General features: G+C 54.7%; 1 protein-coding gene across 1 annotated transcript; it reads right to left on the bottom strand.

Annotated features, from left to right (window-relative positions):
- Positions 1-4547: 4547 nt before the first annotated feature.
- On the bottom strand, positions 4548-16132 carry LOC133342334 (ATP-sensitive inward rectifier potassium channel 11-like). The gene is given in 7 exon segments (XM_061551434.1): positions 4548-5030; positions 7511-7543; positions 7545-7868; positions 8724-8993; positions 11418-11678; positions 14359-14480; positions 15752-16132. Coding segments are annotated over 6 exon segments (1392 nt in total). The 5' UTR covers positions 14476-14480; positions 15752-16132; the 3' UTR covers positions 4548-4643.
- Between the last annotated feature and the right edge of the window lie 4288 nt (positions 16133-20420).

Raw genomic sequence — 20420 nt, 5'->3', positions numbered from 1 at the left:
GTGGTATATCTGTATCTATGTCCGTATACTACCAAATATACAACGGGGGAGGTAGCTCACAGCTCACAGCCCCGGCGTTAAACTTCTTTCGCACCGCACGCAGCCAACCGGAGGCGCAGCGCGCTAACCATCGCGCCACCGCTCCTCGCATCAACAGTCCGGCGCGCAGCCAACTCGTGACGACACCGCCCCGGTGCACAGCCCCCACCCCCCATCCCCCCCCCCCCGTCCCACCCCACCCCCATCCCCCCACCCCCCCGTCCCACCCCACCCCTCCGTCCCCCCACCCCCACACCCCCCCACCCCCATCCCCCCGTCCCACCCACCCCCACCCCCCTATCCCCCCACCCCCATTCCCCCCGTCCCCCCCACCCCCCGCCCCCCCATCCACCCCCCCCCCAAGTCCCCACCCCATCCCCCCACCCCCCCGTGCCCCCACCACCCCGTCCCCCCCACCCCAGTCCCCACCCCATCCCCCCACCCCCCGTCCCCACCCCATCCCCCCACCCCCCCGTGCCCCCACCCCCCCGTCCCCCCCCACCCCCACCCCATCCCCCCACCCCCCCCGTGCCCCCACCCCCCGTCCCCCCCACCCCCCCGTCCCCCCACCCCCACATCCCCCCCACCCCCCAGTCCCCACCCCATCCCCCCACCCCCCCGTGCCCCCACCCCCCGTCCCCCCCGCCCCCACATCCCCCCCACCCCCAGTCCCCACCCCATCCCCCCACCCCCCGTGCCCCCACCCCCCGTCCCCCCCGCCCCCACATCCCCCCCACCCCCAGTCCCCACCCCATCCCCCCACCCCCCCGTGCCCCCACACCCCCGTCCCCCCCGCCCCCCCACCCCCCACGGGGTCCCGCAGGAAACCCGTGGGCGTGTGAACGGACGCGCGCGGCAACTCCCTACGCGGATGCAGCAGCAGCTCCCCCACGTCTCATACGCACACACCAGCAGCCCCCCCCCCCCCCCATCATCTACCCCCCCCCTTCAACCTAACCCCCCCTTAACCCAGCCCCCCCCTCAACCCAGCCCCCTTCTCAACCTAGCCCCCCCCCTTCAACCTAACCCCCCCCTTAACCCAGCCCCTCCCCCCTTAACCCAGCCCCCCCCCCATCATCATCTACCCCCCCCTCAACCTAGCCCCCCCCCCTCAACCTAGCCCCCCCTCAACCTAACCCCCCCTTAACCCAGCCCCTCCCCCCTTAACCCAGCCCCCCCCTCAACCTAGCCCCCCCCTTAACCTAGCCCCCCACCCTGAACCCAGCCCCCCCCTTCATCTACCCCCCCCCCTCAACCCAGTCGCGTCTAGGAGATGTTAACTCCCTCGCCTGGTGTACAGGAGGTCGTGGGTTCGATCCCGACCCTGACGATGCCTGCTGCTGTATATTTGGAGTTTGCGTCTCTCTCATCATCACGGTGGCTAGGGGATGTTGACTACCTCGCCTGGTGTACAGGAGGTCGTGGGTTCGATCCCGTCCCTGACGCCTGTTGCTGTATATTTGAAGTTTGCGTGTCTCTCTCTCCCCTTGGTCGCGTGGGGTTTACCCCTCCACATTTAGAATCAACCCCACGCGTTCAGAGTATACGGCTGCAGTGAACTTGCACGTGATGATCCACCCCGTTGGGCTATCATTTGTGGCCAGGTCGCTTCTGCAAGTTCCAAATCAGCAGCGGGCGTCAGGGTCGGGATCGAACCCGCGACCTCCTCTGTGCCACCAAGTGTCTGGTTCCGGCAACCGCGTTGGCTACAATGACGACACCGTGTTCTCGTTATCACGCAATATTTTATTTACGCTTAATTACCTCCCCGGCTTTGCAGAATACACTTGTAATCGTTGTTTAAAAAAAAAACACGTTCTAAACAGCAAACGTTCTATAAATATAAACTTTGTTCTTCAAAAGCATTTATACATTTTACTTTGCATATATATAAAAAATACTGCTACGCATTTTTGTTTGCCTTTCAACTATGTCGTATGAATGACCGTCCGCTGCTGTGCAAACGGACGATGAAAATATCAGTCGTAAGCCTTTGTCTCGGTGTGTCCGCAGTAGCAGCAGCATCACCTGGTCTGGGCGATCTGCATTCAGCTGAGACTCAACACATTGACCCACTGAAACACTGCTCGTTCGTTAAGCGGAAGGTTCTGAAAACGGCCCGACTTCACGCGCCTGCGAAGGGCCGTCGCCCGAAACGTCGCCCCTTCCTTAAAAGGCGCCACGGTGGCTAGAGATGTTAACTACCTCGCCTCGTCTACAAGAGGTCGTGGGTTCGATCCCGATCCTGACCCTTGCTGCTGTATATTTGGAGTTTGCGTGTCTCTCTCTATCTCATCATCACGGTGGCTCGGAGATGTTAACTACCTTGCCTGGTGTACAGGAGGTCGTGGGTTTGATCCCGACCCTGACGCCTGCTGCTGTATATTTGGAGTTTGAGTCTCTCTGTCATCATCATCACGGTGGCTAGGAGATGTTAACTGCCTCGCCTGGTCTACAGGAGTTCGTGGGTTCGATCCCGACCCTGACGCCTGCTGCTGTATAATTGGAGTTTGCGTGTCTCTCTCATCATCATCACGGTGGCTCGGAGATGTTAACTGCCTCGTCTGGTGTACAGGAGGTCGTGGGTTCGATCCCGATCCTGACCCTTTCTGCTGTATAATTAGAGTTTGCGTGTCTCTCTCATCATCACGGTGGCTAGGAGATGTTAACTACCTCGCCTGGTGTACAGGAGGTCGTGGGTTCGATCCCGATCCTGACGCCTGCTGCTGTATAATTAGAGTTTGCGTGTCTCTCTCATCATCATCACGGTGGCTAGGAGATGTTAACTGCCTCGCCTGGTGTACAGGAGGTCGTGGGTTCGATCCCGACCCTGACCCCTGCAACACGAACGTTGCAAGGCGGCCTACGAACTAATCCGCCAATCTCAGGACGACCCATCGTGTGTCTAGGCGATCATCGACGCAGCGATGGACTCTCGCGATTAGCACGGTTGGATACGTATGGTGCGAAAGAAGTTAAACATACGTACGTGTTACATACATTGTGAGCCCCCTGCAGACAGACAGTAGGTTACTGTGGAATGTTCGAATCGCTGACACCACCACTACCACCACCACCACTACCATCACCACGGTGCCTGTGCCAGGCCAGGTGCACATTGAGGCCACGTGAAGTGTCGAAGGCTCGCTGACAGGAGGTCTCGGGACAAACACAGGTGCCATGGGTTGGCTGACTGAGGTGACTGGCAGATGCACCAGCTGTATCCACGACTGTGCCAAGTTGCTGTATTTTAGCCGCCCGGCGCTCCGCTCGTTGTTGTGAGCGTCGCTCCTCTGCCCTCTGTTGCTGCTGGAGGGAGACTGCCTCCAAATGCTTAGCAGCGTCCTTCACGAGCCTCCTCCATAGAGGCCGATCTTGACACCGCTGGTACCAATCATCGGCAAGTCCACTGAGCTCCACATCCTCCCGTACTGCATTAGTTCATCTCTTCTCCAGCCCGTGTCGTGTCCATTTAGCCCTCTCTATGCAGACAAACAGAAGCTGTTTAGTCATGGGGTGGCTGGGCATGCGGGCTACATGACCCAGCTAACGCAGCCTCGCCTGCCGGAGGAGCTCACTGATGGGAATGTGTCCAGATCTTTCAAGGATTTGTGAGCTCCTCACACAATCCAGCCTGGTTAAACCCAGGATGGATCGTAGGCAAACCGGCCTTGATGTTTCTAACCGGCGCAGATGTTCCATTAGAGGGGTCCACGTTTCACAAGCATAGAGAAGGGAGGGCATGAACATGGCCAAGAAGACCCGAAGCTTCGTGCAGAGCGACAGACCAGGTAGCTTCCACACAGCATCACGCGGTCGATGAAAAGATAATGCCGCCCGACTGATTCGGAATGAGACCTCTGCTGTCAAACCAGAGCTAGTCATAAGCACACTGCCCAGGTATTGGAAACTCAACTCTCTCCACAACTGCCCCCTCACGAAAGAGGAGCTGAGGGGGTGGAGTGTTTGGTGGCAGAAAATACCTTGATGCTTAGTTTTGGTGGGGCTGATGGTGGCACACTCCAGGTAAGCAGCAATCACCAGATCATCAGCCTACATAACATGGTTATCACCACCACGACAGCCAACACCAACACCATCACCAAAAGACAAGACAAAGATCCCCCGTGTAGCTTTAACAGACTGTTGGGGCAAGTGCTGTTAGCGAGCACCTATAATGGCCGGAACGGTACACGAGGGGGTGGGTGGCCAGCACCACGGCCGACCGCCTTTGTCTCCCCAGTGGCGATGTTTACACACCGCACCAGGTACTCATTCGAGGCTGAGTCGACCTAGAGGAGGCCTCGTCACCGGTGGTGTTGGCCGTGAGCGGAAATTGAACCCGGGTCGCCGGGTTCGTTGCACAACGCGCTAACCGTGACCACCACCGCTATCACCACCGCCACCATCACCACCGCCACCACCATCACCATCACCACCGCCGCCACCACCATCACCACCGCCGCCACCACCACCATCACCACCACCAGCACCATCACCACCACCGCCACCACCATCGCCACCAACATCACCACCACCGCCACCACCACTGCCGCCACCCGCCGAAGAACCGAGCGTCTCGACTCTTCGCCGACGCCGGAGGCTCAGGCGGAGGCGAGGTGCAGCGACGCGGGCCTGGGCCTTCCCTCCCGCGCGCCGTCGGAGCGCTCGCTTGCCGACCGGGGCCGCCCGAACCGCACGGACAGACGGTGCCTGCCACCGCCACTGCCACCACCACCGCCACCGCCGCCGCCGCCGCCGCCACCGAAGCTGTCTCCGCTGCCGCCCCAGCCGGAGCGGTGGTTCTTCCGGCGCCGCAGCGGAGACATGGACGAGTTGGAGGAGGAGGCGGGTTCGGCGCGCGGCAACGGCTCGTCGGCCCCGTGGCGGCAGGCGAGCTGCAGGAGGGGGGGTCCCGCCTGGGGAGGGCCGAAGGCTTCGGGGTGGCGCGCGCGGTCGAGGTCGCGGGCGCTGCAGCGCGGCGTCGGCACCTTTTTGGGGGCGAAACGCGCGGCAGGTGGAGCGGGGGATGTGTGTTTTGTGTTTTTTGTGTTTTTTAGTTTTTTGTTTCAACGTTTCGCGGCTCTTGGGACCTGACGTGCCGCGAGCAGTTCGTTTCGCCGGTGTGCGGCGGCGTGACCGAGACGATCTGAAGACTCGAGCCACGGGCGGCGGTGCGACTGTGGCCACTCAACCCAGACTGTGGACCCGCGTGGCGAGCCCACTGTAGCCAAATCACACGAACTCCCTCCTCTCTCTCTCTCTCTTATGTGTGCACGTTGGACTGTTTACACGGGGATAATGAACACGAGGATAAACGGGGGCACTTAACAATTCATCCGCCGTGCATCGTCACGATTGGTAGCCGCGAGTCAAGAATGGATTTGCTTTCTCCGTGTACGTTTGCTGAACTTCTTTCGCACCGTACGTAGCCAACCGCAGCTAATATGATGATGCGGGGGATGGGGGGGGGGGAAGGACAACAAACTAAACGCCCTCGACTGCTTTGTCTACTGACACCGCAAGCCCAGCGCGGACCGATGCTGCTTCCCCAGGACATTGGCCGTGGTGCCCAGCCTGGGAAACATCCATCAACAATCCCGATGGAGGGAAGCGGTGGGGAGGACTCTCCATAACAAAGGCTCACCCTCTTAAGCCTCACCTTACCATATGAATAAAAAGTGTGCTGTACTTGCCGCTTACCCCCCCCCCTCTCCAACCATTATATAAACGGAGTGGTAGCTCCTGCAATCTCTCAATTACTTGATACAGCTGTCGTGGCTGTGACGGTTCCACCTGAAGATGGAAGCTTGTGTTGCCTCCGAAACGTCGTGATTTTTTTTTACTTTTAATAATTTTAATGTTTTACCTACCTGTGACTTTACCGAAAAAATCTAAGAATACGGTGGGGAGGAGGTACAGTGGTGGTGGTGGGACGGGGGGTAGAGGGGGTGGAGTGGGGTAGGGAAGGTGAGCCAACCTCGAGGTTGACCTTGAGATCACCTCCGTCAAACCTTGGGCTTGCGTTCACCCTTGAGCTCAACCCCTTGAACTCACCTCGAGTTCACCCATGAGCTGACCCTTAAACTCATCCTTGAGGTTAACCCCTTGAGCTCACCTTGAGCTAACCTTGACCTCACCCTGAGTTCAAATCCTTGACCTCATCCTTGACCTCATCCTCGACCTCATCCTTGACCTCATCCTTGACCTCACCCTTGACTTCACCCTTGACCTCACCCTTGACCTCAAGCCTAGAATCTCACGTGGTGCCCCCCGCCCTCCGACCCTTTAGGGGCCGTCCATAAATGACGTCACGATTGGACGATTTGTGACCCACCCCCATCCCATCGTCACACGACGTCACAAAAAGTCAGACCCCCCCTCTCTCAAATATGACGTCACAAAGCTCTGCCCCCCCCCCCCCCAATAAAATAAAACATGCTTCAAATCGCTTTAAACTATTGTCATTGTAGTGCGTAGTTAATGTGGCGCTGCACTCTGATGTTGTAGGAGAAACATTTATTAAAAAGTCTAACATTTATTAAAAAGTCTATTTAATTAAGTATGTTTTATTTTTATTATTTTATTACTTCCCTTCTACGTGACTTTACCGAAAGAACCAAGAAGATAAGTAGAACGTGTTGTCTATATTTATTTAAAGTTGCGCATTTTGATGTGACGTCACATTTCTCACCCCCCCCCCCCCCATCGTCACAAATGTCTGACCCCGCCCCCCCCCCCCCAGGTGCGTGACGTCACTTATGGCCGTCCCCCTTTAACCGTGAGCCGCCCGGCGCACCTTGACGGTTCTAGATTTGAAGCTTTCGTGACTGCAAGGGTTCATATTCTTAGGTTTTTTCGGTAAAGTCACCATGTAGGTTAAAAATTTTAATTAATAAAGGTAAAATAAAATAAAAATCACGACGTTTCGGAAGCTATCGTGGCTGTGACTGTTCCACCTGAAGACGGAGGCTTGTGTTGCTTCCGAAACGTCGTGATTTTTATTTTATTTGTATTTTACTTTTATTAAATCCTTTATATTAAGTTCACTTGCTTGCTTGTTTGCTTACGACCGTGCAAATCTTTCGGTCGTTTTTTAACCCACTTCCCGTGATCCAATCGAGCTGACATTTTGCACACAGACTCGTTGTGCGTGACAATTTATTTTCGTGAAACAATTTTTCCAAAATGTTACACTGTTTAGGGGAAAAATAATTAAATATTTAAGTACCAATTGCTTAATGGTGGCAGACAATCATCTGACCCATAGGTGGCAGCCATCTCAAGCCAGAGGACGAGAGGACTCTAGCCACCCGTTTCAAAGACCAATGTGGGCTGGGTTGTGGCCCATTGAACACGCATATAAAGGATTTATAGTGAAAAACTTTGCTTTTACGGGTTAATTTTTAATTTAAATATTTTTACCTACGTGACTTTACCGACAGAAAAAAAAAAACCTAACAACGCGCACCTTGACGGTGTTGCCGAACTTGGAGTAGTCGACAGGAGTATCGGCCGTCCTCCTCCGTGACGACGCTCTCGAATCGGTGGCCCCACAAGATCTCGTCGGCCAGGTAGGAGGTGCGCGCCTGCGTGGTGATGCCTGTCGTCTCCACGATGCCCTCCAGCACCACCACCACCTCCACGTCGGCGCCGGGCAGCTCGGCCGCCGCCAGCGAGTAGAGGGGGCTGCGCGCGTCCACCGTGTGGCTCACGATCAGCGGAGACACCAGGAAGATGCTGTTGGCCCCCACGGGGTTGTCCATCTGGATGTCCACCTGGTGCATGGGGATCACCTCGCCCTCCGAAGTCGTCGTCTTGCAGATTACCTGCGGGGGGCGGGGGCGGGGGGGAGAGAGGGTTCACGACCTCTTCACTTGTCGCTCACGTTTAGATTTGGGTGACGTTGGCGCCTCCCCCAACCCCCCTGCCCCCCTGCATAAAGATCCCCCGTGTAGCCTTAACAGACTGTAGGGGCAAGTGCTGTTAGCGAGCAGCACCTATGAAGGCCGGCACGGCACACGAGGGGGTGGGTGGCCAGCAACCACGCCCGACCGCCTTTGTCTCCCTAGTTGGCGATGTTTTTACACTCCGCACCAGGTAATCATTTTAGGCTGAGTCGACCTAGGGGAGGCCCGGGACCGGTTCAGATAATCGTCACCGGTGTTGGCCGTGAGCGGGAATCGAACCAGTGTCGCCGGGCTCGTAGCACATTGTAGTGCTAACCGCTGCACCACCGCTCCCCCCTACACACACACACTGCCACCCCCCTGCCCCCTACACACACTGTCACCCCCCCTACACACACACACTGACACCCCCCTGCCCCCCTACACACACACACAGTCACCCCCCTGCCCCCTACACACACTGTCACCCCCCCCTACACACACACACTGCCACCCCCCCCCCTACACACACACACTGGCACCCCCCCTGCCCCCCTACACACACACACAGTCACCCCCCTGCCCACCTACACACACTGTCACCCCCCCCTACACACACACACTGACCCCCCCCCTACACACACACACTGACACCCCCCCTGCCCCCCTACACACACACACACACTGACACCCCCCTACACACACCGCCCCCCCGCCCCCTACACACACACACTGTCACCCCCCCCGCTACACACAGTCACACCCCCTACCCCCCCCGCCTCCCCCCCCGCCCACCTGCATGCGCACGCTGGCGCTGATGATCATGCTCTTGCGCAGGTCTCCCACGCGCACCATGAAGCAGAGGCGCTTGTCGCGCAGCGCCACCACGGCGTGCCGGCTGAAGATGAGCGTCTCGGCGCGCCGGTGCGCCTGCGCCGTCTTCATGAAGATGCAGCCCAGCATGACGGCGTTGGTGAGCAGGCCCACGATGTTCTGCATGATGAGGGCGCAGATGGCGCACGGGCACTGCTCCGTGATCATGCGCCCGCCGAAGCCGATGGTCACCTGCAGCGGCAGCGGCGGCGGCGGCGGCGTCAGCGTGGTGGTGCTGGTGGTGGTGTTGGTGGTGGTGCTGGTGCTGGTGGTGGTGTTGGTGCTGGTGGTGGTGGTGTTGGTGGTGATGTTGGTGGTGGTGTTGGTGGTGGTGGTGGTGCTGGTGGTGGTGGTGCTGGTGGTGGTGGTGCTGGTGGTGGTGTTGGTGGTGGTGTTGTTGGTGTTGTTGGTGGTGGTGGTAATTTCGATCGGATCATTGGGGTTTAACACATTCCTGCGGAGGGAGCTGGTAGGAACGTTGGGTTGCTCGGGCAATGGCCAGGGTCAACGGCGGCGTGGTGTATTCCGCAAATATGCCCGACTGTGCGGGCGGGCACGAGCCGGCGTGAGTAGGTTAAACGTTGAGTTTTATAAGGGCACCACGGGGTGACCAGCCCCTCCCCACCAAGCCCCACCCCTCCCACCTCCCACCCAGCCCCACCCCTCCCCACCCTCCCCTCCCCACCCAGCCCCTCTCTCCCCACCCAGCCCCTCCCTACACGACGGACGGACACAATAATCCCCTGTGGGCTGGTGTAACCAGGAGGTTCCTACCAGTATTAGTAATAAATCGGCATTTTGCGACCCCCACTGCCACTGTGTAGCATATTATTCCTTGCCAGGGACTCTATGAGATGATAGGACAATAGTCTGAGTCCATAATTGGCAATAAGTAACGGAAAAGTAGTTATAAGTGGCTCACAGAATTGTGTGCAAGTTGCGTCTACAGGCCACACGACTTCCCTGAAGGCATTCACCTTCAGCGAGCGTGATGCCGATCACACAACGCGGTTCGAATTCGACCCTCGCCACCGCATAAACATGAAGGGACAAGTCCTCACTTACTAACAACTCCTCTATCATGTTTCATTGCTGGAGGGGTTGCCCCCCACCCCGACATGTAAATCCTGGCTCTGCCATTCATTGAACGCATGACCCCACGTGTCAGTGGTCACCCAGATCTCGGATGACGCAGCCTAAAGCAGGCCGTGTGAGCCTGGTGAGTTCGATGAAACATTGCCGGCTGTTGTAGGCTTTGTTGGGCAGCGATCTAACCCACAGATAAACCTGTCAAGGCTATGCAGGGCACCTTTGTCCTTGGTGGTGCTGCCAACACTCGACAAATGTTCACGGGCCACCAAGAAATTAAAAACAACTCATGCCACGTGGTGAGCAGATGCACGTGTGCTGAGCTTCTTTCGCGCCGTACGTAGCCAACCGTGCGAATCGGAGGTGCGGAGGAAGGACAACAAACACTAAAACACACAAAAATCCGTTTTATAGAATTGAGTTTTCAATCTAAATGATTTAAAAGATAGAGGCTAGAGACCACCACCACCGCCACCACTGCCGTCATCACCATCACCACTTCCACCACCGCCACCACCACCGCCACCACTGCCGTCATCACCACCATCACCACCACCGCCGCCACCACCACCACCATCACCACCACCGCCGCCACTACCGTCATCACCACCACCGCCACCACCGCCACTGCCACCAGCACCACCACCGTCGCTCCCATCACCACCGCCGCCACCACCGCCACCACCACTACCACCGGCACCACCATCACCATCACCACCACCATCACCACCGCCACCACTACCGTCATCACCACCACCGCCGCCACTACCGTCATCACCACCACCGCCACCAGCACCACCACCGCCGTTCCCATCACCATCACGACCACCGCCGCCACTACCGTCATCACCACCACCGCCACCACTATCATCACCACCGCCACCACCACCACCGCCACCACCATCACCATCACCACCACCGCCGCCACTACCGTCATCACCACCACCGCCACCACTATCATCACCACCGCCACCACCACCACCGCCACCACCATCACCATCACCACCACCGCCGCCACTACCGTCATCACCACCACCGCCACCACCGCCACCAGCACCAACACCACCGCTCCCATCACCATCACCAGCACCACTACCGTCATCACCACCACCGCCACCAGCATCACCACCACCGCCGCCACTACCGTCATCACCGCCACCACCACCGCCACCAGCACCACCACCACCGCTGCCATCACCATCCATCACCACCATCACCACCGTCGCCGCCGCCACTACCGTCATCACCGCCACCACCACCGCCACCAGCACCACCACCACCACCGCCACCAGCACCACCACCGCCACCACCACCACCGCAACCACCACCACCGCCACCAGCACCACCACCGCAACCACCACCACCGCCGTCGCCGCCACCGCCGCCACCGCCACCAGCACCACCACCGCCACCACCATCACCGCCACCACCACCACCGCCGTCGCCGCCACCACCGCCACCAGCACCACCACCGCCGCTCCCACCACCATCACCACCGTCGCCGCCGCCACTGCCGCTGCCACTCGCCTGAACCTCGATGGAGAAGAGGAATGCGGCGGTGAAGGAGCGCACGTCGGTGACGCACGGCGCGGGGCTGCCCGCGAGGTCTCCGTGCGCGAACGCGATGAGCCACCAGAGCATGGCGAAGAGGAACCACGTGGTGAGGAAGGCCATGTTGAAGACGATGAGCGTGTTGGGCCAGCGCAGGTCCACCAGCGTGGTGAACACGTCCTGCAGGAAGCGCCCTTGCTCGCGGATGTTCTTGTGCGCCACGTTGCAAGCGCCGCTCTGGGGGTGGCGGGGGGGGGCAGGAGGGGGGGGGGGCAGGAGGAGGGCAGGAGGGGGGGGGCAGGAGGGGGGGGGGTAGCGGGGGGGGGGGCAGGAGGGGGGGGTAGCGGGGGGGGGGGTAGCGGGGGGGGGGGCAGGAGGGGGGGGTAGCGGGGGGGGGGCAGGAGGGGGGGGCAGGAGGGGGGGGGCAGGAGGGGGGGGGGTAGCGGGGGGGGGGCAGGAGGGGGGGGGTAGCGGGGGGGGGGGCAGGAGGGGGGTGACCGTGCCGAACGGTCATCGTCGGGGTGCGCTCGGATGCAGCCGACGTCGGCTCTCGCAATCGTCGACGCGCACGGAACGTCTTGAGTGGAACGTCTTTGGCGGAACGTCTTGAGTGGAACGTCTTTGGCGGAACGTCTTAAGTGGAACGTCTTGAATGGAACGTCTTAAATGGAACGTCTTAAGTGGAACGTCTTTGGCGGAACGTCTTGAGTGGAACGTCTTAAGCGGAACGTCTTGAGTGGAACGTCTTTGGCGGAACGACTTAAGTGGAACGACGTAAGTGGAACGTCTTAAGTGGAACGTCTTGAGTGGAACGTCTTGAGAGGAACGTCTTTGGCGGAACGTCTTAAGTGGAACATCTTAAGTGGAACGTCTTTGGCGGAACGTCTTAAGTGGAACGTCTTAAGCAGAACGTCTTAAGCGGAACGTCTTTGGCGGAACGTCTTCTGGGCGTGCGATTGGCTGGGCGCGGCGCAACCCCTCCGAGGCGGAACGGGCGACCGTGCCCAGCGGTCATCGTCGGACACGCTCTATCCGCAGCTGTATGAGGGTGTCTCCCCCCCCACCACCACCCCCCCCCCCCCACCACCACCCCCACCACCACCACCCCCCCCCACAAAACCGCCACCACCGCCGCCGTCTCTCGCAATCACCGCGAGCCGGTGGCCCGCATCCAAGAGTCACGACGCTGTCCTCGCCGTGAAAATCTAAAAACGATTCTCCCAAGTGAGAGCTCTCTACACTTTTTCGTTCATCGTATCTCACTCACATCCACCGCTTGGCGTCGATTCGTCGCGTGCGCCCTGCTCGGTCATCCCCTGTGGCTCCGTGACCCCTTCCCCCGTTGTGCGCTTCGCCTGCTAGGATCGGGGATGGTCGCGCTGGTTTGTGTTTTCGTCGCGTGTTTGGGTGATTTGCGTTACCCTCGCCTGTACTTTGCACCCCTATCGTGGTTTTTGTTTTGCTTTGCACTGTGTCTGTCGTAGAGACGTGGCTTCACAGCTCATCGGAATTCCTCCCCCCAGGATAAATACATATTCTGATTCCGTAACCGCCTTGTCGCGGGCGATACTGGCACGGACAAGAAATGCCGGCTGATTTGACCGACGGTCGAAGCTTCACACGAACGGATTTAACGCTGGACGCCATCACCCGCGGCCGCCTTCCCTTACGAAGGAACGAATGAGCGGATGAACGAAGCGTGCATCTCCTCTACGAGGGTATGGACGACTCAATTAATGAATGAACGGTCTACCTTATCTGTAAGGGAATGAATGAGTTAACGGAATATCTTCTGTACGAATGAATGACTCACGTACCTTCCCTGAAATGTATTGAGTGAATGACTGAACCAAACACCTTCTCTATTAGGGAATTAATAATAATCAGAATCTTTATCTTCACGTTCTTTAGATGTAGATGCCACTGGTTCTTCACGTTCTGCAAATGTAGATGCCACTGGTTCTTCAAGTTCTGCAGATGTAGATACCACTGGTTTTTCACGTTCTGCAAATGTAGATGCCACTGGTTCTTCACGTTCTGCAAATGTAGATGCCACTGGTTCTTCAAGTTCTGCAGATGTAGATACCACTGGTTTTTCACGTTCTGCAAATGTAGATGCCACTGGTTTTTCACGTTCTGCAAATGTAGATGCCACTGGTTCTTCAAGTTCTGCAGATGTAGATACCACTGGTTTTTCGCGTTCTGTAGATGTAGATGCCACTGGTTCTACATCAGCACGTTCTTACAACTCTCGGTCCGAACAGGCAACTGGACATACGGGACAAGGTTTCGATTTAAAGCTTTCATGACTGCATGGATTCATATTCTTGGTTCTTTCGGTAAAGTCACGTAGAAGGGAAATATCTTATAATGTTTTATTGTTATTATTTTATTATTTCCCTTCTACGTGACTTTACCGAAAGAACCAACAATATGGGGCAAGGTTTGTTCGTATATCTCTGAAAGTTCGTAAGTCGAATGCGCGTAAGTTGAGGAGTCCCTGCACCTTCCCTGTAAGGGAATGATTGAACGGAATATCGCCCACGCGAATGATCGACTCGCTCGCCTTCTCTGCGACAGAACCGAGCGAATGAATGAGAGTGAATGAATGAGAGTGAATCAATGAGAGTGAATCAATGAGAGTGAATCAATGAGAGTGAATCAATGAGAGTGAATGAATGAGAGTGAATGAATGAGAGTGAATCAATGAGAGTGAATCAATGAGAGTGAATGAATGAGAGTGAATGAATGAGAGTGAATCAATGAGAGTGAATGAATGAGAGTGAATCAATGAGAGTGAATGAATGAGAGTGAATGAATGAGAGTGAATGAATGAGAGTGAATCAATGAGAGTGAATGAATGAGAGTGAATGAATGAGAGTGAATGAGCGAACGAGCGAGCGACAGAGCGGGGCACCTTCTCGATGAAGCGGGCGCGCCGTGGCCGCGTGCTGTAGCGTGGCAGGCGCGCATACTCCTCCGCCAGCCTCGCCAGGAGGAACTCCTCCGGGATGATGCTCTCTCGCGCCAGCATGGTTCCTGCGGTTGCACCACCACCACCATCGTCATCACCGTCATCATCACCACTATCATTGTCATCACCACCATCATCGTCATCACCACTACCACTACAGCCATCATCACCATCACCATCACCGTCATCATCACCACTATAGCCATCATCATCACCACCATCACCACTACCACTACAGCCATCATCACCACCACCATCACCGTCATCACCACCACTATAGCCATCATCATCACCACCACCACCATCACCACTACCACTACAGCCATCATCACCACCACCATCACCGTCATCACCACCACTATAGCCATCATCACCACCACCATCACCACTACCAGTACAGCCATCATCACCACCACCATCACCGTCATCATCACCACTATAGCCATCATCATCATCATCACCACCACCACCATCATCGTCATCACCACTACAGCCATCATCACCACCATCATCACCACCATCATCGGCATCACATCATCATCACCACTATAGCCATCATCATCATCACCACCACCACCACCATCATCGTCATCACTGCCATCATCACCACCACCATCATCATCACCACCACCACCACCATCATCGTCATCACTGTCATGATAACCACCACCATCGTCATCACCACCATCATCACCACTATCATCCCCACCATCACCATTAGCCCCACCACCACCATCATCACCATTAGCCCCATCACTACCACCATGACCATCACCACCATCACCATTAGCCCCATCACTACCACCATCACCACCACCATCATCACCATTAGCCCCATCACTACCACCATCACCACCACCATCATCACCATTAGCTCCATCACTACCACCATCACCACCGAAATCATCATCATTAGCCCCATCACTACCACCATGACCATCACCACCATCACCATTAGCCCCATCACTACCACCATCACCACCACCATCATCACCATTAGCCCCATTACTACCACCATCACCACCACCATCATCACCATTAGCCCCATCACTACCACCATGACCATCACCATCATCACCATTATCCCCATCACTACCACCATCACCACCATCACCATTAGCCCCATCACTACCACCATCATCACCATCACCACCACCATCACCATTAGCCCATCACTACCACAATGACCATCGCCACCATCACCATTAGCCCCATCACTACCACCATGACCATCATCACCATTAGCCCCATCACTACCACCATCACCACCACCATCATCATCAGTTCCACCACGGGTCCCCCGGGGTTAGACATCACGTCTGCATTAGCCACTCACCGCTGTGGCAAAACACGCAGACGGAGTGTGGTGAATGCAGAGTCGCTGCCTTGCAAGAGCGACCCTGTTTGGTGTTCCAATGTCTCAACGCCCTCTCAGTCACATTGCCAGGAAAAGCGGTACAAACCCATTGTTATGTTTCCGTCATTTTTTTGTTGTACAGTACTAGCAACAACAACAATGTCCCACGGCAATAAACATTCTGATTCAATGAAGAAAAATTAACCCGTAAAAACAAAGTTTTTCACTATAAATCCTTTATATGCGTGGCATCGGGGCGGCTAGAATCCTCTCGTCCTCTGGCTTGAGATGGTTGCCACCTATGGGTCAGATGATTGTCTGCCACCATTAAGCAATTGGTAATTAAATATTTAATTATTTCCCCCTAAACAGTGTAACATTTTGGAAAAGATTTTTCACGAAAATTAATTGTCACGCACATCGAGTCTGTGTGCAAAATGTCAGCTCGATTGGATCACGGGAAGTGGGTTAAAAAAACGACCGAAAGATTTACACGGTCCTAAGCAAGCACGCAAGCACGCAAGCACGCAAGCGAACTTAATATAAAGGATTTAAAAATGCCACCCCGCGTTTGTGACCGTTCGTCAACGTCGGCACCTCCGTCTCGCTCTCTCCTCCCTCTCTCTCCAGCGACTCCGGCAAGCTACTGAAGCTCCGAGGCTGCAGGAACGTGCCCCTCAAGAGTGCCCCGAACACAGCGCTCTACACGTGCTGCGTAAAGGCGCTGCATTCCCGGGACCTGGCCAACCTACCGGACATCACCATTTTTAAATCCTTTATATTAAGTTCGCTTGCTTGCTTGCTTGCGTGCTTGCGTGCTTGATTGCTTGCTTACGACCGTGCAAATCTTTCGGTCGTTTTTTAACTCACTTTCCGTGATCCAATCGAGCGGACATTTTGCACACAGACTCGTTGTGCGAGACAATTAATGTTCGTGAAATTTTTTTCCAAAATTTTACACTGTTCAGGGAAAACAAATTAAATATTTAATTACCAATTGCTTAATACTGGCAGACAATCATCTGACCCATAGGTGGCAGCCATCTCAAGCCAGAGGACGAGAGGACTCTAGCCGCCACGCATATAAAGGATTTATAGTGAAAAACTTTGTTTTTACTGGTTATACTTTTTATCCCCTCGTTGCGGCCGCCTCTCAGTGGAAACAAATGTACAAGTCTCCCCTGTAGTCAAACGCTGCGGTGACCTCCAGTGGAGGTTGGCACACTGCACGTTGCAATCGCCGTGTGGCTCAGCCGAATCTCGCCAGGGGTAACAGACTTGTGCATTTCCTGCGGTGCCAGGGAGGATCTGCCCCACTGGTACTTACGCTGCCAGCGGCTCAAACCAAAGTTCCGCCTTTTGGTTGAACATCTTCAGGAAACTGGGGGTACCCTTCTACAACAGCAGCTTCGTATATGGGGTGGTGCTTTACCTGGCTAGCAAGCGGCATGACCTCGCCAACTTCGCCTGTGCTCAGGCGAAGTTGGCGGTGTACAGAACGAGAAAAAAATATCCTGAAAGGTGACACTGACGGCTGCTCTGTGCTTCCAGTGTTCAGGGGCCTGCTCAAGGCGCGGCTCCGGCTGGAGCACGCCATGTACCACACACATGCCGGTGATGTGCACGTCTTCTTCGAACGCTGGGGAGCCGGAAAAGCCCCTCTCTGTAGCAGCGTGGACGGCACCCTCGTGGTGTTCACCTTCTGAAGCGCTCGCTCGTCACCGTGGCGTGCGCGATGACCACCACCACCACCACCACGTGGCTTTTCTTTCGTGTTGTGTGCGGTGCATTTAGCGCCATAGCGCGTGGATTTATAGCGTTTGTTTATTTGTGTTGCTGGTGACTTTGTGTATTTCATATCGGAATGGCCTCCAGTGCTGTTGCTGCTGGCGGCAATAAAAGTTGTTTAAAAGTCAAAGTCTCTCGCTCTCTCCCCTCTTTCTCTCTCTCCTCTTTCTCCTCTCTCTCCTCTCTCTCTCCCCTCTCCCGCTCTCTCTCTCCCCACTCTGCACTCACGCGAACCGTTCGGTACCCGAGGGGTCGGCGGCGTTCCATCGGCGGACAAAAATAGTCGTCCCCTCGCGCAATTCACTCGGGAGCGAGCGGCGGTCCGCACGCATAGCGGTAGTTTTTTTTGGCAACGTTTGTCCCCATCACCACCACCACCACCCCCCCCCCCCCCTAGAAGATTTAAACGACGCCCAGAAACGTGTGAGAAACGTGTGAGAAACGCGCTCGCTCTATTGTGCATTCTGCGACAACAACAAAAAGACCCATCGGCATTGCCTTTAGAAGTGCATCGTGATCAAGAGGACGCCGTGGTGGCTAGGAGATGTTAACTACCTTGCCTGGTGTACAGGAGGTCGTGGGTTCGATCCCGACCCTGACGCCTGCTGCTGTATATTTGGAGTTTGCGTGTCTCTGGCTCTCTCATTATCATCATCACGGTGGCTCGGAGATGTTAACTACCTCGCCTGGTATACAGGAGGTCGTGGGTTCGATCCAGACCCTGACACCTGCTCCTGTATATTTGGAGTTTGCGTCTCTCTCTCTCGTTTTCCCTTCCCGTGGTCGCCTGGATTTTTCTCCTGGTTTTCCCTCCACATTTAGAATAAACATCACGCGTTTAGAGTATTTGGCTGCTACGAATTTCGACGCGATGATGTTGACGATGATGATGATGAGCCACATCCGTTGAGCTATTATCCGTGATGGCCAGGCCGCTTCTGAAAAAAACTACGTAGCTGTTCAGTGGGGCCTTACCTGGTAAAAACTAAACAAAACAAATGTTGTTTCCATTTTGACTGCAAATATTGTGGTTAATGCAGACATGAATCCTCGTAAAAAGGTTTTGTTGCCAGAAAAAAGGGGAGAAACCCTATTATTATATTTTGGTACTGGCAAAGGAGGTCTAATGATGTAGATCAGGGGTCCTCAAACTTTTTAAACAGGGGGCCAGTTCACTGTCCCTCAGACCGTTGGAGGGCCGGACTATAGTTAAAAAAAAACTATGAACAAATTCCTATGCACACTGCATATATCTTATTTTGAAGTGAAGAAACAAAACGGGAACAAATACAATATTTAAAATGAAGAACACGTAAAGTTAAATCAACAAACTTGCCAGTATTTCAATGGGAACTATGGGCCTGCTTTTGGCTAATGAGATGGTCAATGTCCGGTTCCATATTTGTCACTGCTAGTCGTAACAAGTGATGCAAGTGTGCATCCATTAGTCTAGATCTGGTTGGAGATTTCAAATGTTTCATTCTGGAAAAAGTATGTTCACAGACATAAGTACTGCCAAAGATGGTTGCCATTTTGAGTGCATGGTTCCTGAGATGAGGATATGTCTCAGAGGGGAGAGATGCATAGAAATTATGAAGGCTGCTTGACTTGAATGCGTCTTTCAGAGAGTCACAATTCTGCAGTTCAGCCAGTTCCATTTGGTAAATTGTATCCACATTTTCAATGTCAATAGAAAATGGGTTTCGGAAAAGCTGTATGTCCTGTTCATGGAGATGAAGCTCTTTAAATCCAAATTGGAACTCCTTTTGCAATTTTTCCAGTGAATCCACACGTTTTTGTTTGGGAATGCAACCAATGGTTTTTCCGCTAACAGATTTTGAGTTGTGGGGAGATGGCAGAAGTTTTCCTCCTTCACTTGTTTGATGAGGAGGCCTAATTTTACTTCAAATGCTTTGACATGTGATTGCATATCACAGATGAGCTTCCCCTTTCCTTGAAGTTGCACATTGAAACTGTTGAGTAGCTCTGTTACATCTGTCAGAAAGGCAAGGTGCCATTTCCATTCTGCATCATTGAGCTCTGGTACTTCTTTGTTTTTTTTAAGCAGAAAAGCTGTAATCTGTGGAAGTAAGTCATAGAAACGTTTCAAAACTCTCCCTCGACTCATCCAACGGACTTCTGTGTGATACAGAACATCTTCATAGTCAACATTTAGCTCAGACAGAAATGCCTGAAATTGTCTGTGGTTTAGTGCATGAGCTCTAATGAAGGTAACACAAGATACCACAAATTTCATAACCGAGCCCCACTTCAGTGATTTACTACACATCGCTTGTTGGTGGATGAGGCAGTGTATGGCTATTGGATGAGAATGGTTATGTTTGTCCATCTCTTGGTTAATGCGAGCAATTACTCCTTTCTTAGACCCCACCATGCTAGGAGCACCATCAGTTGTCACACTGGCTAGTTTAGCCCAGTTCAGCTCCAAACCATTCACAGTTTGGCAAACCTTTTCATAGATATCCTCTCTTCTTGGTTCTTTCGGTAAAGTCACGTAGAAGGGAAGTAATAAAATAATAAAAATAAAACATAATAAAATAATTCTCACGACGTTTCGGCCACAACGCAAGCAGCCGTCCTCAGGTGAAAACCAGGTCTGTCGGGGAGACAGCGTCTGAATGAAACAGCACACGAGCTTGGAGCATATATAAGCTGGGTTGGAAATGGGGGAAAGAGCGCCTTGACAAAAGAATTTGCATATCAAGAGGAATTTAGCATATTTATGGGAAATGCAGGAATGTTATTAGTACTACATATGCAGCACGGGCATATGTAGTACTAATCACATTCCTGCATTTCCCATACATATGCTAAATTCCTCTTGATATGCAAATTCTTT

This window comes from Lethenteron reissneri, chromosome 2 (genome assembly GCF_015708825.2).
Source record: "Lethenteron reissneri isolate LAM-NWPU_2019-01 chromosome 2, ASM1570882v1, whole genome shotgun sequence".
NCBI classification, from domain to species: domain Eukaryota; kingdom Metazoa; phylum Chordata; class Hyperoartia; order Petromyzontiformes; family Petromyzontidae; genus Lethenteron; species Lethenteron reissneri.
Note: the sequence above shows the minus strand (reverse complement) of the source record. Positions and strands in the feature narration are given on the sequence as shown.